General features: G+C 33.3%; 4 protein-coding genes across 4 annotated transcripts in view; 1 reads left to right on the top strand and 3 right to left on the bottom strand.

The window, feature by feature from the left end:
• Positions 1-211: 211 nt before the first annotated feature.
• Positions 212-2,132, top strand: LOC132803348 (uncharacterized). The gene is made up of 5 exons (XM_060816067.1): positions 212-415; positions 532-606; positions 1,124-1,222; positions 1,366-1,461; positions 1,702-2,132. Exons 3-5 carry the CDS (start codon positions 1,183-1,185, stop codon positions 1,959-1,961), a joined length of 396 nt encoding a protein of 131 aa, XP_060672050.1. The 5' UTR covers positions 212-415; positions 532-606; positions 1,124-1,182; the 3' UTR covers positions 1,962-2,132.
• On the bottom strand, positions 643-4,556 carry LOC132803347 (pentatricopeptide repeat-containing protein At4g02750-like). The gene has a single exon (XM_060816066.1). The coding sequence runs from the start codon at positions 4,347-4,349 to the stop codon at positions 2,271-2,273; it is 2,079 nt and encodes a 692-aa protein (XP_060672049.1). The 5' UTR covers positions 4,350-4,556; the 3' UTR covers positions 643-2,270.
• Positions 4,557-16,078: 11,522 nt separating this feature from the next.
• Positions 16,079-25,780, bottom strand: part of LOC107422468 (TMV resistance protein N) — a 91,281-nt gene continuing 81,579 nt past the window's right edge. The window contains exon 11 of the mRNA XM_060815576.1: positions 16,079-16,338. The gene's annotated coding sequence lies outside the window, so the exon portion shown is untranslated. The remainder of the gene's footprint in view (positions 16,339-25,780) is intronic.
• LOC132799382 (disease resistance protein RUN1-like) lies at positions 16,634-25,089 on the bottom strand. The gene is made up of 8 exons (XM_060815596.1): positions 24,880-25,089; positions 24,280-24,764; positions 22,838-23,933; positions 22,364-22,726; positions 20,243-21,082; positions 19,685-20,119; positions 18,632-19,158; positions 16,634-18,217 (listed from the first exon to the last, which is right to left on the bottom strand). Exons 1-7 carry the CDS (start codon positions 24,880-24,882, stop codon positions 19,120-19,122), a joined length of 3,261 nt encoding a protein of 1,086 aa, XP_060671579.1. The 5' UTR covers positions 24,883-25,089; the 3' UTR covers positions 16,634-18,217; positions 18,632-19,119.

Here is a 25,780-nt window from a genome sequence, read left to right as displayed (position 1 = left end):
ACATCAAAATTTACAAGCAAGAATTAATTTTTTTTTGAAAAAAAAAAAGGACACCTTATCGCTCACCATGTATCCTACTCCAATCCCACCGGACACAATCTGCACACATCAGCTTAGATAGCTTTCTACTTTTACAAACTCCCCATACCTGATACCTTTCTTTCTTTCTCTTCTCTCCCCCTCCCTTCTTTAAATCTCCATTTTTAACTGAAAAAACCACCATCATCACCACCCCACCACAACAAACATCTCCAAAAACCTCCATTATCACACAAATGGCTGCCACTGCTGCTGCAGCTGTGGCCTCATCATTCTCCTCATCATCAATCAACACCCTCAAATACATTTGATCCAATCTCTTCCCTTCTGATCTTCACCTCAGAATTACCCCACCATAGGAATTTATTTGAAAATTGTATGTTATAGGGTGTTGATTCGTAGTATCGATGTATGCTCTTTGAAAATTGTTATTCTTATTTTTTTTATTTCGTTTTCTGAATTGGGTATTTTTCCTTTTTTCGAATTTGGAAGTGTATCCAAGGGTGAATGTGAGACAACAAGAGGACCAAGAGGATCAATATGGAGTATATGATGTTCATACATCAGGTTATTTATTGATCTTAGTAGTTTCACCAGTCCATCTTTTAGTTTTTTTTTTTTTTTTTTCTTTTGATTTACTTTCGAAATATCTTGGCTGGGTTTATTTTTTCTTCCTCAAATTTATTAATTTTTATTGAGCAATAACCAGATGAACCTGCCTGTTTTTTATCAACTGTTTAATTGAGATGTCCAAGTTTCTCGTCTCACTTTCATGATTGTTAGCATGATAGTATTGTTACTTCACGTAAACACAGACAACTGATTAATTCTTGATAATTCCTGTGGGTCTTTAATTTTGCTAATTGCAAACAAGGGCCTTTTTTTTTTTTTTTTTTCTCCTCTCTTTGCTAAACAATTGCAAACCGAGCCATTTAAGTAGAATCATTTTGTTTATGCTCTATGATGGAATGTTTAATCTATATCTAAAATCCCATATCAATCTTCTCTTCAATCTTCTCTTCAAACCATTTTTCTGTTTTATGTGTTATATAATAATAGGTTCTGTTTTATATATGATTTGCAGTTGAGGAGCAGAACGAAGATGTTTCTCCACCATCCATTGCAAAAATTCCAAAATCTTACATGCCGAGTGTAGCTATACCAACAATTTCTGTACCTGAAAGTTTGGTTTCAACTTCATATGATTATCAACAAAATTGAACTCCCTATATGTATTCAACTTCATATGATTATCAACAAAATTGAACTCCCTATATGTATTAAGATATCTTACAGTCCCGAAATCTGAATCTTCTTCTTTGGCAGAAGCAGAGAAGAAAAACGAGAAATTTGAAGAGGATAATCAACAAAATATTGGAGCGAGTTCGATACCTCGGCCACGGGCTGTATTATCAAGTCCGAGTATGAGAGTTGTTTTGGAAACCATTGTGTTTATATGACTATAAAATTGTTGCTTCTTAAATCAAAGTCTGCAACGTGGTGCCTTGAATTGCTTTATAAATGTTTCCTTTATAGTTCCATCAGCATGTATCTGCCTAATTGGTCCATCTGTTAGATATATGATTTGGTTCAACTATTGGGTTTTAATTATTTACTATGAGGGATGCTTAACACATTCCATTTGGGCATTTTTCGTTTCAGATAATGATGTAGTTATTGGGAATAAAAACAGAGTCAAAACAGAAAGGCCATCGGTTTTGAAGAATCGTAAGACAATTCAAAATAGGCATGCACTACGTAAGGTTATCCCAAGCCGGACAGCAGAAAATTCTATGAACATGAAAAAGTCCAAGGAGGTTCCGGATAAGAGCAATCTTAAAGGCAAAAAAGCATCAGCTGTAACAGTTCCGAGTCAGAGACGAAATCCTAGAACCGGGAAACCAAGCTCTATTAGAATTTGAGTGTTTGTTTTTTGTAATTGCCATTATATCAAGTGCTCATACTTGATGGAATATACTGATACAGAGCGTTGTTAGCGTTTGCTTCATTGTAATTTTATTTCACATGATAGAATTTGCAGAATCAATATTTTATATTCAGCTTCTGCATAAGAATAATTTTTGTCCAGTTTCCTTCTGGGGTTTTTTCTTTCTACTTAGGAAATTTTCATCGCTGAGTATTTAGTTTTTATATCTCCATTGTTTCAAGGGATAAGAAAGGTAGATTTTATATTTAAGCGACTCTCCATTTCAGAAGATAACAATAAAATCTCAATCATAACATACCAGTGAAGTTTGTAGTTGCTGAGAAGAAGTAAGTTTTGATTTTGAAATCTTAGTCTCTATCTCCATATGCATCAACTCTAGGAGAGAATTGATCCTTTCAAACTCGGGATGCGAACTATCTCCTGAAAGAAATACATGGCCACTGTTGTTTAGCTCAACCCAACTGCACCCTGGCTGCTTTTTGACTCCTGTTTCTTTCATTCTGGTCCAAATTCTTTCTGCATCTTTCCTTCTTCCACAACGCAGATACATTTCTGCCAAAATTAAATACACACCAGAATTATCAGGCTCTACATCCAAAATCCTTTCCCCAGCAATCTTGCCAATTTCAATATTCCTGTGGATTCTACAGGCCCCGAGTAATGCCCCCCAAACACTTCCAGGAACTTCAATTCCATCTGCTCTTATTTGATCTAAAATATTGATTGCCTCGTCTATAAGGCCAAATCTCCCCAGCAAATCAACTAAACAAGTATAATGTTCACTCGTTGGCTGAAGAAAATACTCGTATCTCATGATGTCAAAGAAATACCTGCCCTGGTCCACCATTCCAGCATGGCTACAAGCAGATAGAACACCGATGAAGGTTATATGATTGGGTATGACATCTTTTGATCTCATTTGTTCAAACATCTCCAAAGCTTTTTCTGCATTCCCATGGTGAGCAAATCCACAGATTATAGAATTCCAAGATATGATATCATGGGTTAGCATGGAAGAGAATTCTAACAAAGCAGAATCCATGTTTCCACATCTTGTATACATGGTAACCATGGCATTAGAAACTGCAAGAAAATTATTGAATCCTGCTTTTACAACCTGTGCATGAGTTTGTCTACCAAGGTGTAGGGCTGGCAAGTCTGAACAGATTGTCAAAATACTTGTAAAAGTAGCCTCATCTGGGGATGGGCCTGATTCTTTCATTCTAATAAAAAGTTTTACACCTTCTTCACCATGATCGTTTTCACCTAATCCAAATATTGTTACATTATATGCAGTTGCATCTCGAATTGACATCAACCCAAAGAGTTTAATCGCACAGCCAACCTCTCCGATTTTGAAATATCCAACAAGAATATTTGTCCATGACACAACATCTGTGCAAGGGAATTTCTCCAGGAATGCATGAGACTCCCTGATGAGCCCATTTCTCGTTAACTCCACAAGTATTGAGTTCCATGTTGTTTGGCGTTTCTGTGGCATTTCGATGAAAAGCTTCATGGCATCATTAACTCTTTTACTTTTTACCAACCCATTAACCAATACTATCCAAGAATCGAAATTCCGTTTGGGCATCTTATGAAATAAAACTTCTGCAATTTCGATGCGTCCATGTTCTATATAGCCAACCAGCATTGCATTCCAAGCTTGGATATCTCTCATAGGCATGGCTTCAAAAAGCTCACGGGCTTCAAAAACCCTTCCTGCTCTCGCAAGCCCTGAAACCATTATAGTCCAAGAAGCAACATCCCGAGTAGTCATTCTTTTGAAATACCCTTCAGCCAAATCAAATTCTCCACAGTTCACAAGTCCACCAACCACCAAGTTCCAAGAAACCACATCCTTCAACGGCATCCCATCAAATACCCATACCGCCTCATCAATCATCCCATTACGAATATACCCCGCAACCATCGAATTCCACGTAACAACATCTCTAAATATCATCCCTTTAAAGACTCCTTCAGCACCATCAACATCTCCGAATTGCATCAACCCGGCAATAGTTGTGTTATACGAGAACACATCACGCTCGGGCATTCGTTCAAACAAATATATTGCGTTTTCGGTATCCCCATTAAGAAAATATCCCCTGATCATAGCATTCCAAGTGACGGTGTTTCGCCGAGGCATTTCGTCGAACAGCTTCTGGGCCTGATCGACAAGCCCATTTCGCATGTAGCTAGTGATCTTGGAGTTGAGAGGCTTCAGGTCAGGAAGAGTAGCTGAAGCATGGCTTTGTATACAGAACTTCGTGGTGGCAGTAGAAAGTGGTTTTGGGAGTCTGAGAGAGAGAGTTTGGATGAGTTTGAGTGCATGGGTATGGTGAGGAGTGAAGAACATGCTCCATCAGTCTATGCACCTCTTGGCCGTGGACCGGAGGGAAAGAAAATAAAAGCCAAAAATACATGCTGTAAAATGAGCGAAAACTTTTATGCACTTTTTTATTTAATTAATCCTAATAAGGAAATTTATTACTCTATAAATAGTTTATGGAACATTTCATTGACTAAAATTGTATGAATGTTTTAATCTTATTGAAAATATTCTTGACCATATAAAAAGCACCTTATAGAGAAATTTTCCTTTGTTGTATTCTCATAAGAATGCAAAGAAATATTCTTGGTTAAACCCTCTCAAAAGGTAAATAATTTGTTGCCGTATGCTCTTAGTAGTTTTTTGTTTTAGGATAAAATATTTATCACAACCATACCAAGATAAAGAATAAATATCAAAATTTTAATAAATTTAAAGTGATCAAAAGTTTTTTAATTAAAATTTTGATATTCTTTTAAATGGTTTACTTTTCTATATTATATATATATATATATATGATAATATCAATTTAACATTATTAAAAAACTACTATATAATTTATTCTCAAAATTTTAGCAAAAATATCTGATAACTATAACATTGCTTGAAAATAAATCAGAGTTTTTTTTTTTTTTCATGAAGCAAAAAAAAAAGAAAAAAAATCATTTTTTACTTTCTCTCGGGCTTGTGATAAGTTTGATAAATGATTGATTAAACTATCTAATTCTAAAGTTAAAAAAAAAATCATTTTTTAAAATAAATTTCCATTATTTTTTGTAAATTTTTATCGATATTCAATACTTTCCGATATTTTCATAGAAATTTTCATATTTTGAATCTTTAATATTTCCACTGATATTGAAATTTTAAACCTTAGTAAGCAGTAATAATTATAAATAAATTATTATTAATAAAAAAATGCAATATATATATATATCTATATAGGATAATGTCATGGTGCGGTTCGTTCGCATGCATTCGCAGCAAAGACAACGCTTTTAAAAAAAAGTATTATCTTTGCTATTACACAAATACAGTAAAAAACAACATTTTTTTTTTAAAAGCGTCGTCTTTGATGTGGGTCCACATGCGGACGGATCGCACCATAAACACGTCCTATATATATATATAAATATATTTGATAAAAATTATTTATTAATTGAAATAAAACATTTACTACATTACATTATATTTTATAAATATTATCTTAACTCATAAAATTCTTAAATGGTTAAAAATTATTTGTCTCTTTTTTATTTTTATTTTGAAATATAAAATATAAAAATAATCATTAACTAATGAATCCCGTTGATAATCTTTTATGAATTTATTAATATATAAACTATAAGAATCATCTATCAAATGCAGTTTTTGATATTTAGTATAAAACATTCTTTCATTTTTTTATTTTTATTTGTATGATGTTAATTTAAACACCTTTTAATGCAGTCTAAACTGAGTTTTTAGCAGTATTGTGGAATACATATGTGATTTTATTATTATTATTATTATTATTATTTTTCTGAATGACAGCATATTGCCAGCCCAAATCCGGCCCAAACAAGGCCCAATTAGTTGTCAAATGAAGAGCAGAGCATCCCAATGGCTAGACAAGGGGTCACAAATTCAAATTTAGACCCGAAACTCTTATATGCAGAGAGCACTATAGTTATTCTCTGTAGCTTCTTCTGCTGGAAAAAAACGAGTAATTCGCTTTTCTCTTTTTGAATTTAATCAAATCCTCCTCCATTAGTTACGCATCTCCATCGCCTTTTGAATATTCAATTAAATATTTTGTCTGTTTTAACAAAGATGTCGACCTTCTTGAAGCTTGATTCAGTTTCAATTAGGGGTGGGCAAAAACCCGGTCAAACCGAATCGGACCGGTAAAATCGACCGAACCGAACGTCTACGGATCGGATTGGTTGTGCTTGGTTGGGCGGTTCGGTTATTATTTAACAAAGAAGGAGACGGTTCGGTTCGGATGTCGGTTTTTAAACTAAAAATCATCAGACCACCCGAACCGAACCGGATACTTTAAATATTATAAAAAATATATATAATTACATTTTTATATATATAATAATAATATGTTTATAGTTTTATTAATTTTATATATGATATTAAACAAAAAATAAATAAATAAATAAAAGAAAGAAAACACTCTCTCACTCTGCTCTTGTCTCGAAAGTTCTCTTCTGTCTTCTCCCCCTCTTCTTTCAATCTCTTCTCTTGTCTCTGGTAAACCCTAGCTCAGCTATCACTCTCAGTCACCATTCACCATCTCTCAAGCCGACAAGCACCTGTCCTCTGCCATCTCTTGGACAACAATAATCTCCCTTATCTTCCATTTTCTCACTCTCAATCTCTCACCATTTAACCCTCTCTTGTAGATCTCTTCACTCCTCTCTCTATCTCTTGCTCTAAAATTCAATCTCTCTCTATCTTTTTAACTCTCATCTCACTCTCTCACTCTCCAATCTATCCATTCTCAGCTTGAGGTGGCTGTCCGAAACCCTAGCCTAGACTGTTAGACATTGTTACTCTACGGTGGGCCGGTAGCTGTGAGACCATCAAAAGCCTCGATTACCATCATCTGGTCACCAATGATCACGTTAATTCGAAGGTAATTTTGCAAATTTCTATTTTCCCCAATTTTTTTCCTTTTAGGGTTTAAGTTCTAAGAAATCACTATTTCAAAATTATATATTTTTCTTTGATTATCTCCTCAATTCTGAAATATTAAATGTTTAATGACTGTTGGATTTTAATATTAAAGAGAAAATTGGCCATTCAAGTTGAAGGATTGAAGGTGAGGCAAGTCCGTGGCTTGTGGCTGTGTCATGCTCGTGGGTGGCTCTATGGCCTGTGTTTAAAGCTGTAATAACTTAAGGTAAGTTGTTCTTTTCTCTTAAACTCTCACTGGCTGTGGATGGATAAAGTGTGATTGCATAAATAGACTATAGATTTTGTTCTTTCTTTGTAATTTTGTGAAGGAAATAATCGGATTAACTTTTGTGAGATTGAACTGTATGTGAAATGTTGAATTGTATCTGTGAATTGTTTTTGAAACTCTTTTCTATGAAGTTTTGAATTCAAATTGTAAGATTGCTTGCATTTCAGAGTCTTTGTGACTCCAACATTTTCGAAATTGCAATTTTAAACATGTTAGCTTACATTTCAGAGTCTTTGTGACCCTGAACTCCTAAAGTTGCCAATTTTAAACAAGTTAGCTTTCATTTCAGAGTCTTTGTGACTCTGAATTTCAGAAATTGCTTTTTAATTGTTAGTTTTTTTTTTTGGGAACTATGGAATATTGTGCAATTTCTGAATATTGTGGAATTGAAATTGTGTAGTTGGAATTGTGCAATTTTTAAAGGTTAGCTTACATTTAGAGTCTTTGTGACTCCGAAATTTTGAAATTGCTATTTAATTTGTAGTCTATGTGGAATTGTGGAATTTTTTTAGTTGCTGTTTAATTTGAGTCTTTGTGGAATTGTGGAATATTGTATGCTTGGTCCCGAATTTTTGATGTATATTTGGTCATAGTGCATATTTGGTCCTGGATTTTTGATGCAAATATTGTATTAGTGCATATTTGGTCCTGGATTTAAATGGAAAGTTCTAATGTGAATAATGCATGTAGTTGGCAAATTTTCATGTGGCTGTGTATGATAATTTGGTTTAGGAAAAATGTATTTTGTTGGTAGTTGCTATCAATTCCGAAAACATGCTAATTGCTGGTAGGGAAAATGTATATTGTTAGTAGTTGTTGGTAGTTTGGTTTAAGGATTAAAGGGCTTGGACCCGATGGTTCTATGTTATTATTTAAGGAAGCAAAACTATTATTTGCTGTTTAATTTATTGTAATTTAATTTGATTGAGATTGTGGAATTTGTGGCCTTGAATTGTTGTGTAATCGCTGTCTTGTTTCTGTTTGTTTCCTCTTATGTAAACAGTGTCTTAGTTATGCTTGATATGGACCCAGATTCCCCATCATCAGTTAATGCACCTTCCTCTCAAACCCCAATAGGTCAAAATCCATCACCATCACTGTCAAACTCTACACCTTCCGATGCCAAATCTACATTACCTCCACGACCTCCATTAGGGAAAAAAAAACCTTCTAGGCCAGCAAGTGATGTATGGGATCACTTTATCAAAATAGAAGGTGGTGATCCTGATGACCCTAGATGTGAATGCATTTACTGCCATAAGGATTATGCATGTGGTTCTAAGAAGTGTGGAACTAGTACCCTAAGGAATCATATGAAGCAATGTCAGAAAAATCCTTATAACTCAGATGAAAAGAAGCAAAAGACCTTAACTTTTAATAGAAAATCCGATGGTAGTGGTAGCAATTTGGTAGCTACTATTTTCAACAAAGAGGCATGTAGGATGGCATGTGCCAAAATGATAATTTTGGATGAGTTACCTTTTAGTTTTGTAGAAGGCCGTGGGTTAGACACTTTTGTAGTGTTGCATGTCCTAAGTTTGATCCTCCATCTAGAAGAACCATTGTGAGGGACATTTATCAATTGTATTTAGATGAGAAATTGGCTTTAAGATCAATGTTTGTTGCAAACCAGCAAAGGGTTAGTCTTACAACTGATACATGGACCTCTATTCAAAATGTTTTATATGTCATTGATTGCCTATTATATTGATGATGATTGGATGTTACATAAAAGAATTTTAAATTTTTGTGTGGTTCCTAATCATAAAGGAGAGGCAATTGGAAAGCTAATTGAGGTTTGGTTGCATGATTGGGGTATTGAAAAAGTGTTCACGCTAACTCTTGATAATGCAAGTGCAAACAATAATGTAATTGCATATCTTAAGAGGAAAATGGTACATTGGAAAAATTGTATATTGGATGCTGATTTTTTGCATATTTGATGTAGTGCACATATTGTCAATTTGATTGTGTGTGAGGGTTTGAAAGAATTAGATGAGGCAATTGCTAGCATTCATAATGCTGTGAGATATGTTAGATCATCTCCTTCTCGATTGCAAAAATTTAAGGAGTGTATAAGTCAAGAGAAAATGGAGAGCAAATCTTTAGTATGTTTGGATGTTCCAACCAGATGGAATTCCACATACTTAATGTTAGAGTCGACTTTGAAATTTCAAAAAGCTTGTGAGAGAATGGAGGAGGAAGATGGACATTATGCTTCCTATTTTGGAGAGGATGATAGTGGTAGAAAAAAAGTTGGACCTCCTTTAGCTTGGCATTGGGATGATGCCAAAGTTTTTGTCTAATTTCTTAAGGGCTTTTATGATGTAACTCTTAAATTTAGTGTCTCTTTACATATTAGCTCCAACATATATTTCCATCAAGTTTCTTCCGTACAAAAACAATTGGATGATTTATATGTTAGTGAGGATGACCGGTTGTGTGTTATGGCAAGGAAAATGAGAGAAAAGTATAATAAATATTGGAGTTCCATGGGACGTTACAAAACAAACACGTCTGAAAAAACAAAACCGCGACTCTGAGGTTAATGCGTCAGTAAAAATTCAATAAATATACGACGTACTATATAGATTGTGCGTCGCCTGTTCTCTCCTTCCCTTTTTTTTTAGTTCTTTTAATTAATCTAATTTTCATTCAACAACAAATAACCCGTAAAAATATTAGAGCAACATAATTGAAGTTGTTTTTTTTTTTTTTCTTTTTTGTTATACGTGTAACAGGCGACGCACTAGTAAGATTGTGCGTTGCCTGTTCTCTCTTCACCTTTTTTTTTTATTTTTTAATAAAATCAAAATAGGACCATAATAAGAATTGAACCCAGAACCTCCTACACTCTCAAGAAATCACCACGCCACCAGGTCAAATGAATTGTATGTACTAATGCAACTAAAACTGCTTAATATAGTGTTAGGCGACGAATTACTTAAAGAATGCGTCGCCAAATAGATGAACAGGTGACGCATTCTTCAACAAATGCATCGCCTTTTTTTTTTTTTCATTTTTTTTGTTCAAACATTTAAAAAGAAATAAAATCAAAATAGAGCCATAAAAAGAATTGAACCCAAGACTTCCTACACTCTCAAGAAATCACCACACCACCAGGCCAAATAACTTATATGTATTGATACAGCAAAAACTGTTTATATAATGTCAGGCGACACATTATGTTAGGAATGCATCGCCAAATAGATGAACAGGCGATGCATTATTCAACAAATGCGTCGCCTGTTCTTTTATTTTTTTCAATTTTTTTGTTGAAACATTTAAAAATAAATAAAATCAAAATAGAGCCATAACAAGAATTGAACCCAGGACTTCCTACACTCTCAAGAAATCACCACACCACCAGGCCAAATGACTTATATGTACTGATACAGCACAAATTGGTTAATATAGTGTTAGGCGACACATTATTTAAACAATGCATCGCCAAATACATGAAATGCGTTCTTTTTTTTTTTTTCAATTTTTTTTAAACATTTAAAAATTAAAAAAAATCAAAATAGGACCATAACAAGAATTGAATCCAGGACCTCCTACACTCTCAAGAAATCACCACACCACCAGGCCAAATGACTTATATGTACTGATACAGCAAAAATTTGTTAATATAGTGTTAGAAATAGGAAATAGGACCATAACAAGAATTGAACCCAGGACCTCCTGCAATCTCAAGAAATCATCACACCACTAGGCCAAATTACTTATATGTACTAATACAACAAAAATTTGTTAATATAGTGTTAGGTGAAGCATTATTTAAACAATGCGTCGTCAAATACATGAACAGGCGACCAATTCTTCAACAAATGCGTCGCCTAATCTTTTTTTTTTTTTCAATTTTTTTGTTTAAACATTTAAAAAAAAAATCAAAATAGGAGCATAACAAAAATTGAACCCAGGACCTCCTACACTTTCAAGAAATCACCAAACCACCAGGCCAAATGACTTATATGTACTGATACAGCAAAAATTGGACGCATTCTTCAACAAATGCATCGCCTGTTCTTTTTTTATCCCAATTTTTTTTTAAACATTTAAAAATAAATAAAATCAAAATATGGCCATAACAAGAATTGAACCCAGGACCTCCTACACTCTCAAGAAATCACCACACCACCAGGCCAAATAACTTATATGTACTGATATAGCAAAAATTGGTTAATATAGTGTTAGGCGACGCATTATTTAAATAATACGTCGCCAAATACATGAACAGGCGACGCATTCTTCAACAAATGCGTCAAACATTTAAAAATAAAATAAAATCAAAATATGGCCATAACAAAAATTGAACCCAGAACCTCCTACATTCTCAAGAAATCACCACACCACCAGGCCAAATGACTTATATGTACTGATACAGCAAAAATTGGTTAATATAGTGTTAGGCGACGCATTATTTAAACAATGCATCGCCAAATACATGAATAGGCGATGCAAAAAATAAAATCCAAATAGGACCATAACAAGAATTGAACCCATGACCTCCTACACTCTCAAAAAATCACCACACCACCAGGCCAAATGACTTATATGTACTGATGCAGCAAAAATTGGTTAATATAGTGTTAGGCGACGCATTATTTAAACAATGCGTCGCCAAATACATGAACAGCCGACGCATTCTTCAACAAATGTAAAATCAAAATAGGGCCATAACAAGAATTGAATCCAGAACCTCCTGCACTCTCAAGAAATCACCGCACCACTAGGCCAAATCACTTATATGTACTGATACAGCAAAAATTGGTTAATATAGTGTTAGGTGACGCATTATTTAAACAATGTGTCGTCAAATACATGAACAGGCGACACATTCTTCAACAAATGCGTTGCCTTTTTTTTTTTTTTTTTCAATTTTTTTGTTTAAAATTTAAAAAAAAATAAAATCAAAATAGGACAATAACAAGAATTGAACCCAGGACCTCCTACACTCTCAAGAAATCACCACACCACCAGGCCAAATGACTTATATGTATTGATGCAGCAAAAATTGGTTAATATAGTGTTAGGCGACGCATTATTTAAACAATGCGTCGCCAAATACATGAACAACCGACGCATTCTTCAACAACATGAACAGCCGACGCATTCTTCAACAAATGTAAAATCAAAATAGGGCCATAACAAGAATTGAATCCAGAACCTCCTGCACTCTCAAGAAATCACCGCACCACTAGGCCAAATTACTTATATGTACTGATACAGCAAAAATTGGCTAATATAGTGTTAGGTGACGCATTATTTAAATAATGCGTCGTCAAATACATGAACAGGCGACACATTCTTCAACAAATGCGTTGCCTTTTTTTTTTTTTTCAATTTTTTTGTTTAAAATTTAAAAAAAAATAAAATCAAAATAGGGTCATAACAAGAATTGAACCCAGGACCTACTATACTATCAAAAAATCACCACACCACCAGGCCAAATGACTTGTATGTACTAATACAGCAAAACTAGCTAATATAGTGTTAGGCGACGCATTATTTTAACAATGCGTCGCCAAATAGATGAACAGGCGACACATTCTGCGACAAATGCATTGCCTTTTTTTTTTTCAATTTTTTTTAAACATTTAAAAAAAATTCAAAATAGGGTCATAACATGAACTGAACCTAGGACCTCCTATGCTCTCAAGAAATCACCACACCACCAGGCCAAATTACTTGGATGTAATAATACAATAAGAACTAGCTAGTATAGTTTTAGGCGACGCAGTCTTTTAAGAAAGAGTCGCTAAATAGACTAAAAGGCGACGCATTTGTAAACAACTGCTTCGCTGTTTCACAACCAATTTTTAACTTTTTTTCAATTTGAAAGTTATTTTTAGTAATTTTTAGTTTTGCAAATATGCTTTTTTTTTTTTTAATTTGTGGATGACCAATCAACAAAACTAATTAAAGATTAAGAAAAGAAAATGTAATAGGCGACGTGTTTTAATGGAATTGCGTCGCCTGTTCCTTCAATTATTTTTTATTTTTTTTATAAGAAAAAGCAATTTAATAGACTTTCAATTTTTAAAAACAAGTAAACTATCAATGACCACAAACACATGAAAGTTAAGCTCATTTAACATACTTATCTAGATAAATTGGTCAATAAATGCTTGTTGAATTAGAATTCTATATTCGGTATCCTATCTCAAATTAGGTTTTGAGATATTTTGTGTCTCGTCTATACACATATATGTATAACTGAGAAGAGCATTGACAAAACTATTTTCTATTTTTAGATCAATGGAATTTATGTTCATTGGATTGCTACATGAATATATTTGTAGATGAACAATTAAAAAATTATTTAAAGATTATAAAGAAAATATAAAAAAATGAAACAGGCGATGCTTTTCGACCATAATACATCGCTTGATCCCAAAATTAAAGAACAGGTGATCCTTCTTGAAGAGAATACATCGCCTATTCTCTCAATTAACAAAAACAAAAATTTTGAAAGACATGCAAATTTTATAAAAAATAAAGGTGTACTTGAAAATAGAAAAATAAACAGTAATCTTCAATATTTTGCTTCGTATTTTTAAGAAATATTTTCAGTTTTTATTTGTAGTTGAAAAATAAAAAAATTAATCAAAGAAAAAAATGCAATTGGGAGAAAAGGCGCGTTCTTGCCATTTTTTGAAAATTTTTGGTGCGTTTTAAAATTTTTATGCGCCCCTTTGAATCCATTTTTTCTTTTTTAAAACTACATCAAGTACACTACCTAATCGATATTAGATTTGGAAGCAATCTAAGAGAGACTTGAAGAGTGAGATATTTCGGGTTTCATTTTTCATTTACCTACATTGTCGTCGGTCGAGAAGCTGGATTTCTCTGTGTCGCCCTTGTGATTTTTTGGTTTTCTTCTTTCTTTGTCTCTATCGTTTAGGTGAGTTTTTTTTTTCTTGACATGAGGCGGGTTGTTTTTTTTTTTTTTTTTTCATTTTAACTGCAGCTTAGGTTCATTGGGTTTTATTAATCTTGCTTTTGTAGAAATTATGTTTGTGATATTGCTTGACATTATTTTGCCAAGTTCAACAAGTATTTTATGTTGAAGATCAACTTGAATCAAGATGGTCTATTGTTTTAACTTCACCACAACATCGTACTTTTGTTGAAGAAGATGTTCTTGGAGATACAAAGATGGCTCACAATCCATTTGTCATATAGTTGCCAAGTATTGATGAAAATGATAATGAGGATGAATGTGAGAGTGACTATATTTGTAATGATTGTGAGGGGAGAAATGTGCCTCGTCAAATCTTAAGAACAATGGTAATATTCTTTAAATTTTCATTTACTAAATTACAAATTTAATAATGATTAATATTTTTTTTATTTTGCATAAGTGCTAATAACTTTTTTAATGTTTCCATATGCAATATGAGGATGTAATATCGTCAACAAGAGTATGTCAACTTCCATCTCAATGAATATGCATTCATGGAAGTTTAATTAATTTTAAATTTGTTATGAAAAATACAATAGCTTACAAATTATGTAAAAATATGTCAATGAGATGATATTTAATTTATTTGATAATTAATTTGTTATGACAAAATATTTATTTAAAATTTTTGTATTCTATTTATTTTGGATGAAGCTAGTTTTCATTTTTTTGTATTTTAATTATTTTTATATTTTTACTCTTTTAATCACTTTTCACAAAATTTAAAAAAATTAAAAAAAAAAGAAAGGGCGACACATTAACAAATAATGCGTCGCTAAAAGTGTCGATGCGTCGTTAAATAGGCGACTCTATTAATGTGTCGCTAAATAGGCGAACTAGTGCGTCGCTAAATAGGCCACTCTATTAATGCGTCGCTAAATAGTCCACTCTATTAATGCGTCGCTAAATAGGTCACTCTATTAATACGTCGCTAAATAGGCGACTCTACTAATGCATCGCTAAATAGGCGACTCTATTAATGCGTCGCTAAATAGGCGACTCTACTAATGCGTCGCTAAAAGTAAATATGCGTCGCTAAAAACTCAAAGATAGGCGACTCTCATACTGCGTTGCTTGTTGTCTTATAGATTTAGCGACAGGACGTTAGGCGACACCGTGCGATACGTTGTTATTTATTTTGTGCAACGCATTTATTGCGTTGTTTATCAACACGATTCTAGTAGTGTTTCTTGACTTGTATTTAGAGGAGAATCAATCATTAGTAGCTTGATGGTGTCATTGAGAAGATTAGAGGGACAAGAGAGCAGTGTAAGTAAGATGCAAATAGCCATATTCAAACTTGAGCAAGGGGTCCAGATAGAAGATAGAAAGGTTATCACTGGCTGGTAATCATTATTATTTGAACTGCTCATGAAGACACAAAGTCATAATTGAAAACATTTTTCCTACACCTTGTTCCAACTTCTAACGCTTGAACTCTAACATTCTATCAAATAAATATTAAATACAACAATATAAGTTTTTGCAATGAAACAAGTCAAATTAACACATTTTTGAAAATTTTATATAGCAATAATGTTATTTTGTCTATGAACCTTTGTTTAATTTTCCTTTCATATATATTTTTGAAGAGTATGACACTGATACATCAGTTATAGGCCTTGGTCAATTTTCTTACTCTTCATAGCAATACACAAATATATAGTTCTTCTAATATGTGGACATATATATAAATGATTTCAGAAAATAAAATAAACTACATGCAACAGATATATGGATGCAAAGTGCCAAGTCAAACTTTTAAAGACCATTAAATTCCCTACTTTGAAATATAAAAGGAAAAATGCAACCTCAGCATAAACAATAAGCATCACAGCAAAAACTAGAACAAATGTATATATGGCCATTAAATAGTATAAGAAAGCATTGAGATGCAATATGTGTTCTCCCAACTCCATTAAAATAGCCAAAAACAAAAATGACAACAAAAGCAGCACATGAATTTTCTACTTGTACAATAACATAGATATTCCATAAATTTGCATTTCCATATCCTCTTGAAAATCCTAAACTAAAATAGGAGCCATCAATGTGTTTGGTCTGCTGAAGTTTTTCTATGAACTTCACATAATCTGTTCAATGACAACAAGCAAAACAAAATCATATCAATTTACTGATAAAGATTTACCACCAGAAAGAGAGAAAGAGGGTAGGTTGACAAGAGCATGCATGACTAACCAGATTAATCTAAATAAATCATCCAATTCAAAACTAACTGTCCGCCGTGTTCCAAGATTCTTCTTCTGGAAAACATTGTACGAAATAAAGAATAATCAGTGATAGTTCAATATTTGAGAGTGGAATTTTATGACTTCTAAACCTTGCAGCTCAAACAAAAAAAAAAAAAAAAAAAGGAAGCCAAATAAATATACCAATAGAATGTATGATTTGCATATACTTTCAATTAATTTATCTTCTTGGAGTTTGATGTTAGGATCATCATCCAACCGTCTTTTACTTCCACCCAGCCCATTTAACAATTTAAACCAACACTTTTTGATCTCCCATTTCACATCTTCTTCCTCGATAAACACACAGATAGAAAACTTGGGTGAAGTTGCTACAAATAGAGGACCACTTTGCCCCAAATGCACGTTCCAAATCGACTCGTTGCACCTAATTAAGACGTGATCTTCATCTTTACTTCCAGTATGAGGCAACCAACCACCATCATAATTATAAACACGGTCATCATCACTGTTAATGTAGTTGGTTTTGAAATTTAATTCGAATCGGGTCTCAGCTTTTGTAGAACAACTATACACAAAAACAATGTAAAAGATAAAATCAAAGCGGGAATCATTAATATTAAACCAATTTGTAGGAAGCTGGATATCAACTGAGTTCCCACGATCCGTTTTATGGCTGAACCACTCTGGAATCTCATCTCCCGGATACACTGTTTCAAGATATGAAATATCCTGTGCCACATAGAAAATAAATTAATCAAGTCAGTGCAGAAATGATCCAGTTCATAAACTAGGTAGAGTATATATTTAAGCACTTATCAATAAGATCACTTATAAGATCACTTATGTTTTTTGGAAGCACCACCTCGACCTATTATGCTTTCAACAAATTCTCTATCAACTTCACCATGAAAAATAGCATGCAATGTCAAGAAATGCATCCTGGATGGCTGTGTAGCCTTTTTTGTCTTTTTCCCCTATTGGTCAAACTTATTCTCAACACTTTTTCAATGTCTTTGTTTGTTTCACTTTGCAGCTCCTCCAATGCACTTTCCCAATCTCTTATGCTCTTGGAGCTAAGAGAAGAACCCAAGACTTTAGGAGCTAATGGATTACCATCGGTGTAATTTGCCATTTTTTATGATAATGTAGCATAATCTTTTACAATATCAGAATTTTGCTTAAAAACATGCAAGTGGAAGAGTTCAAGAGCTTCAAAATCATTTAACCTCTCAACCTTATAAACTTGATCAGTCACTGTCTTAAGCACCTGCACATCTCTAGACGTTACAATGATTCTACTTCCATTACCAAACTCTCTCATAGATAATAAGTTGCCAAATTGGGATGTCGCATCATCCAAATCATTCAAGACAATAAGGACCTTTGTACGTCGGAGTCTGTCTTGAATACTTGGCCATTCCATGCTTGGATTGTGTGTTTCGTTTAACAATTCCAAAACAAGTTTCTCCCTCAAATGCATTTCTTCTCTATCATTGCAAAGAAAGCAATGCCTATCGAAATGATGGTATAACTCTAGAAATACAATCATAGCAAAGGTTGTCTTTCCAATACCCCTCATTCCATAAAGACCAACAGTACAAACATCCATTTAGCCAATATTGCCTAATAATCCTTCAATATTTTTTTTATCCGAATTTGAGTTCCGGCCAAGCCCAGGTTGGAATAATACGTTGATAAGCTTGTAGACAATTTCATCAAGACATCTCCAACAATTTGGCCAATTAACTCGTATTCGTCCCTATCAAATTAATAAGAAATCATCAAATACAGTTATTAGAAACAGAGGATCGTTTTTTTGGGTAAATGGGGGCAAAAGAAACAGAGGATCATTGATATAAATTTAGGTGTATATTTAAAAGAAATAAATAATTAGGTATCTATTGATCAGATTATTAAACTATTCAGTATTTTATAATATTGCACTTACTGAAAGATTAAGAAAGAAAAAGTGCTATTAATTGCGATTTCCATCACTTTTTTTTAATAAAAAATATAAAAGGGAAAATATCATCTAATATGGTTAATTAAGGGATGGATTTATAATATTTTCGCATGATTTGATAATACATTAAACTCTGTTATTTAGTTTCTTAAGCAAATAAGTGACAATTTACAATATACATATTATAAATTCAATAAGGTAGAAATTTACCCAAAATTCTTTGAATCATAGCCGCTGAGATTGGCCACCTCCTTGAGAGCTTCCCTCCATTGCTGCACCCTGTCCATATTGTCCTTGAAGCGCTGTTCATGTTTATTAAATGCTTCCGCATAACTCCCATCCTGTTTGCGTACAATGGATGGTTCTATGCCATAAAAAATGGGTAGTATGACATCTTCCCAATCTCTCCTGCAATCAAGTATGTGAACCACCTCATCCAAACACCATGTCGAAGAAGCAAAGTCTTTGGAGAAAACTATCATGCAAACCTTAGATTCCTTAATGGCGTCCATAATTTCTGAAATCTCATGGCCACTTTCTAGGTTTTCATCATGTTTGAAGATCCGGATACACTTGCGACACAAAGCATGATAAACATGTCCAATAAAATCATTAAGGGTATTGTCACCTCCGAAGCCGAGAAACACGTCATAGCTTTTTTGACGAGTAGAAGATGACGATGGTGAAGCAGACAAGTCTCATAACCGCAAACCCTGTGAAGCAGTGAAGTTTTGAACCTGCAAACACAAGCGAAGTAAAACCTTTGAGTGCATAAATAATTGGGCATAGCAAATTCACAGTAGATCTTCACTTGTTCATGATCTTGGAAGTCCATGACCTCCTTATATTCGGCATCAGTAATACGTGCCTATAAGTGCATGAAAATTGGACAATGAATGCATATGATATAAGTCTATGTAGGCTGATCCTGAACAAAGATTCCGTCCAATTTAGTCGGATAAACAAAACATAGGATGGCAGCTAAAATTGTGTGAAATGTCATATAAAAGGATCGGTGGTTATAGCCAAACTTGGGCATGTATATCTTCTTCTTTTTTTTTTTTTTTTTTTTCTTCCTTAACTTTATAGTGAACTTAAATATTTAACAAATTATAATTATCACTAACTAATACTCAACATAAACAAATTCATTATAATTATCACTAACTAATACTCAACATAAACAAATTCATTTCACACAATTAGGTAGGGAAAAAAAAAAAAAAACACTAAAATTAAACTGCTTTCACCCCACGTATTTACCTGGAGCCCACAACTTTTGATCTTCCCATTGCCTTTTTTGTCTTCCTCCATAAAAACATGGAAAGAAGCCCCGGTGACCATTCTACAAACAGAGGACCAGTTTACCCCAAATACATGTCTCAAATCGATAGTCGCATACCTAATTAAGACATGAGCTGAGTTGTTATTTACTTGAAGCGTGCAAGCATCTTCATAATTGAAAGAACCGCCGACACTACTGTCCATGCTGGTCGTGAAATTGAATCTGAATCGGATTTTAGTTTCTGGCCCAGAAATTTTAAACGCAAAAACAGCACTAAAGACAAATTTGAAGCGGGAATCATAAGTATTAAGCCAGTTTGGAGGAAGCTGGATAAATGATTTCCCATAAGCTTGATGCTTGAGCCACAGTGGGATTACATTTCCTGGGTACACCATTTCAAGATATGGAATATCCTGTACCACATGGATGATAAATTAATCAAGGCGCAGAGCATGAATTAGATATATATTTTACGTAGAGAGAGAGAAACAAATATAAATATAAATATATACATATATATATATATATATACATACATCCTGAGCGGACAAAATTCTACGGCGTGCACCATCCTCAATAACGTTGATACATGTGTCGTGACCCAATTTTAGGCATTGCTGAAAATTATAAATTTCCCCTTCACTTTTATTATTTTGATGTTGAACTTGGGGGTCATAATCTTGTACGGTTGGGGTCCACCAAAATGATATTTTCTCCAGCGATGTGCAATTATTTGCATCCAAACAATTTAAAGATGGTGGAAGCACAATTATTGATCTCAATCCCGTACAACCACTTATTTTCAAATATCGAAGGGACGAACTTCTACAACCCTCAAGCTCGATCAGATTTGGGCAATTAGAAAGATCCAGCCATTCCAGTGATTTTAACGTCCAAATGCCTTTTGGTAGACTTTCAAGTTTTTCGCAATTATACAAATCTAAATGTGAGAGACCCATGAGACACCCAATTGATGATGGCACTACTTGTATTGCTGTCCTGCACAATCTTAACACCTTTAAATTGGATGGAAGATTTTCTATCCCATATTTCAGTTTATTGCATGCACTCATATCCAAATCTAATAGACCCAAAAGAAACCTAACTGATGAGGGCAATACTTCTATTGCTGTCCTACACAATTTCAACTGCCTTATATTCAATGGAAGATTTTCCATGCCATCTTTCAGATTCTCACAATCACTCAAATCTAGTAGCTCAAGCTTGTCCAGATTCTTAAAGCATGAAGGAATCTGAACCAAACTTATACACCCTTGAAGATTTATACTTTCAAGATTTATAGCCCCACACAAGTTTGGTATTTGAATAAGGTGCCCAGAATAACTAAGATCCATCTTCTTCAACTTCTCAACGGGCTGCAACAAACAAACAAACAAACAAACAAAGACTATAATAATTAAGCACTACTACATATTTAATACAACAACATATATATAATTTTGCTAAAAAACACGCCAGATCCAGTGATGGAGCCAGAAAATATATTGAGAGGGGCATCATTATATATCAATAATATAATTGTTTTTTGGGCAAATTATATCAATAACATAACTACTTATATTATATGAAAAGTAGGGTAATCTATAAATTTTTTTCATATTCAACTGGTGTTGTTATTTGAGATAGTCAAGGGAATGTAATATGCTTTAGCTAAGCCGTTTCCTCTTCTATATTTGCCTTTGGTCACGGAATTACTTGGCATTAAAGAAGCAATTTGTTCCTGTACTGATATTGTCTTCTTTGGTGGTGGTTTGGCTTATAACTCTCAGGAAGCCATACGATTAATTTATGACACAGGTGATTATAAGGGGATGGGTGTTTTATTGTAACAGATATTAGAATTCTGCTAAGTCGTTACTCTGGTTTCTTTGTTTACTCCTAGGACTGCTAATATGGCAACTCATATATTATATTAGCTAAGCATTCTCTATCACGGTCTATTTATGAATCTGGGTTGGAAGTAGAACAACTTTCTATGGGTCCTAGTCTCCAACAAGTTGCTTGCATTTTTTTTTATTTCAAGTAATGCATTTTTTAATGATCTTTCTTAAAAAAAAAAAAAAAACTGAAAAAGTTAAAATTTAAGACTTTAATTGTCTGTAATTTATGAACAAAAACTTTAATTCAAAATAAAATTAGAAAAATAAAAATTTAACTAATATAGTGAACAAAAATTAATAAAATGAAAATTCTATTAAAGGAAAGAAATTTATAAATATTGATGTTAAATAATATCATTTTTAGTAGAGATAATATGGGCTATTGGATTGGATTAACAGATTTCAACTTCTGAAAAGAAAAATGTTAAAATGGGACAAATTTGGAGAAGAGATTTACACTTTGAGGGAGGCACCACTTAATTTTAAAGGATTAAATTGTAAATTAGATAAATTTTATATATGTAAATTAAAAAAAAGAAAAAAGAAAAATTGAGGGGGGCACATGCCCCTCTGCCTTACCTAGGTCCGTCCATGGCCAGACTCCCCACCATAAAAAACGAATTTCACATTAGACAACATGCTTTCATCCCACAACATATTCCCTGATGTGAGGGGCATTTTTTACGATGAGGTTTGGCATGTTTTTTAGTAGATATGTATATATATATATATATATATATATATACCTATGCATACCTGATTTTCATTCCAATGTAGCTCCACAAGTTGGCTATCACGCATAACAAGTTCAACAAGATTTTCTGGACAAAAATTTGATATAAAATCTTTTAAAGGGTATAAATCCCACTGAAGATATCTCAGCTCATCAGAAGGAAACTCTAAACCTTCATAAGGAAGATATATTTGTTGGCGCACTTCTCTATCGTATGGACGCCATCCTACTTTCTCGTAGAATATTTCTCCATTGTAAAATCTGTTGTCACAATGCATTCTAAGAAATCGTAGATGGTACATCTTTGAGAATGCTGTAGGCTTCACTTTTACATCCTTTCTAAGTTCAGACAGATTCAATAATATGCCTTCAATTTCAGAGCTTCCCTAAAAATCAACCCAATGTTATGGATAAGGACACAATATATAATAAAAGAAAATTTATTAACTTATATATTTATAGACACAAGTAAATGTATTAAACTAATTTGCACTTACCGTACTTCTTTCCAATACATAGCTAACATCTTTAGCATTCCACAGTCTACTACGTTTTCCAGGTTCTTTGTTTTTATCACAAACAATAGCCTTACCCATTTGTCGTAGTAAAGCATGCATGGACAATTTGTTTTGGCATTCAATTATTAAGGATTTATCAATGAGAACACTTATTCCTGCTGTTGCATCAGAATGTTGCTCATTGCGGTGTAGTATGCTTTCCACATATTCTCTGTCAACTTCACCATCGAAGAAGCATGCAATGTCGAGAAATATGCCCTGGATTGCTTCGTCATCTAATCCATCATAACTTATTTTCAACACTTTTTGAATGGTCCTGTCTGGATCTGTTTTCAACTTATCCAATGCACTTTCCCATACTTTTATGCTTTTGGAGTAAAGGGAACAACCCAAGACTTCAAGAGCTAATGGATTGCCATGTGCATAATCTGCTGCACTTTTTGATAAAGCTTCATACCCTGGAAGATCAGAATTTTGACCAAAAGCATGCAAGCGAAAAAGCGTAAGGGCGTCAGAGTCATTTAACCTCTTAACCTCGTAAAGTTCATCTGCCCTTGACTTGAGCACTTGGGCATCTCTGGTTGTGACAATAATTCTACTTCCATCACCGAAGGTACACCCTTTAGGTAATAATCTGTTTAATTGTAATATTGCATCCAAATCATCTAAAACAATAAGGACCTTTGTACGGCGGCATCTGTCTTGAATAGCAGTTGATTCCATGTTTAGAGAAGTTTTATCTTTGAACAGCTCAAAAAGAAGTTTCTCTCTCAAATGATTTATTCCATGTCTTTCAAATTCTTCTCTAACATCGTTAAGAAAGCAATAACTTTCGAAATGACAATAGAAGGTTTGAAATATAGCACGTGCAAGGGTGGTTTTTCCAATGCCCCCCATGCCATAAAGGCCTATGATGCGAACATTCATTGAGCCAATGCATAACAATCCTTCAATTTCCTTCGTAGGCTTTTCAATTCCAATCAAGTGCCTCTTGAAATGATCATTTGCTGATACGTATTTAGACAATTTCAATAAAACATCTTCAACAATTTTTTCAATAAACCTGTACTCAGGCCTAGCAAATGGAGAAATCAAATACAAATGGTTAAAAACAGAAGATCATTGATATAAATCTAGGAATTTAAAAGAAATAGATATAAATCTTAATTCAATAATATTATATATATATATATATATATATTTATATATATATATATATATATATATTTTTGGGGTGAAATAAATATATTATATATAGTTGTAATAAGACAAGTGTGCTATTAACCATTTTAACATTTTAGTAAAATATAAAACAGGGAAAATATCGTCAATCTTTTGGAGGTTTAACACATATATATATATATATGTATGGATTATATATATATATATATATATTACAAATTACTAAGACAGAAAGTTACCTAATCTTGTTTGACTCATAACCGCTGATACCAGCCACTTCTTTAAGAGCATCCCTCCACTGCTGCACCATCTCCCTTCCGTCTTGTTCATGTTTAGCAAATGCTTCTGCATAACCCTCCTGCTGTTTTCGTACAACAGATGGTTCTATGCCATAAAAAATGGGTACAACAGCACTCCCATTTCTCTTGCATTCGAGTATGCGAACCACTTCATCCAAACACCATGTGGAAGATGCAAAGTCTTTGGAGAAAACTATTATGCAAATCTTAGATTCCTTAATGGCCTCCATGATTTCAGAAATTCTATGGCCACTTTCAAGGTTCTCATCATCTTTGAAGGTCACGATATGCTTTAGATCCAGAGCATGATAAAGATAACCAGTAAAACCATCTCGGGTGTCCTCACCCCTAAAACTGAGAAATACATCATACTTTTCTCGAGAAGAAGAAGAAGAAGAAGAAGAAGCAGAAGCCATGTTTATAACCTACAGCAAATCTTAATCCACAAGCAAATTAAGTAATTATAAATTAATTAGTAACAAATTGAATGGAAGATTGGTATCGAGGTTAGTTAACTACATGTGCCTCTGTTATCCATACCATTGGCTACCAACGACGTTGCTGCAGCTAGGTTCCCTCCGATGCGGTTTCGGTCTCTCCTACTGTTTTTTGCTTTTTTTTTTTTTTTTTTCTTTTTTCCAGCAAGTCGTCTACCCACAACACCAAGATCGTCTTCCTGATCGGTTGCCCAAAACGCTGTGCTTCTCTCTCTAAGAACGTGGGAAAAAGGACTCGGAAGCCGTGCTAACCTTATCAGTCAACATCTAGCGACAAAGACTTTATCAGTCAGTGGCCAGCACCTTCCAAGAAATAACAAGAAGAGTTTTATTTTATTTTACTTTTATTTTTATTTTATTTTTTATTTCTTCTTTTTGTCTTTTTATTTGTTTCCCCAGATGAAATGACAAGAAGCCTGAATTGCACGTATATCAAAGTATAAATTAATAAGGTGTGGTTTAATTTAGTAACTCATTAGGTTTTAGTGTTTTTTTTTATGTTTTTCTACTTGCTAATTGTGTGTAGTTTGTCACTCCAAATGTCATTTGGTGTGTTAGAGATTGTTCATCATTTCAATTAACTAAAAAACTCAAGGAAAAAATATATATTTTACAATAGATTTTAATTTTATATTTATATTTTAATTTTTTTAGTTTATAATTATTTGAAATGCCTAATAAATTAGCTACCATTAACTAACATTAAAGAATATTTAAAATATGCAAATTACAAACAATTTAATAGAAAAACTATATACCAAAATATTTAAAATAAGCAGTAAGAAGCAAATATTTGTTCTCCAATCTTCACTAAAATTGACAAAAAAAAAAATATATATATATATATATATATATACACGAGAAGAAAAGTAGCACAATTTTCTACTTTCATTAGTACAATATTGAATTTTCAAATTACTGAAATTAGCATTTCCATACACGCT

This window comes from Ziziphus jujuba, chromosome 3 (genome assembly GCF_031755915.1).
Source record: "Ziziphus jujuba cultivar Dongzao chromosome 3, ASM3175591v1".
Lineage (NCBI taxonomy): Eukaryota > Viridiplantae > Streptophyta > Magnoliopsida > Rosales > Rhamnaceae > Ziziphus > Ziziphus jujuba.
The sequence above is the reverse complement of the archived record's forward strand: the minus strand, read 5'-3'. Positions and strand labels throughout refer to the sequence as shown.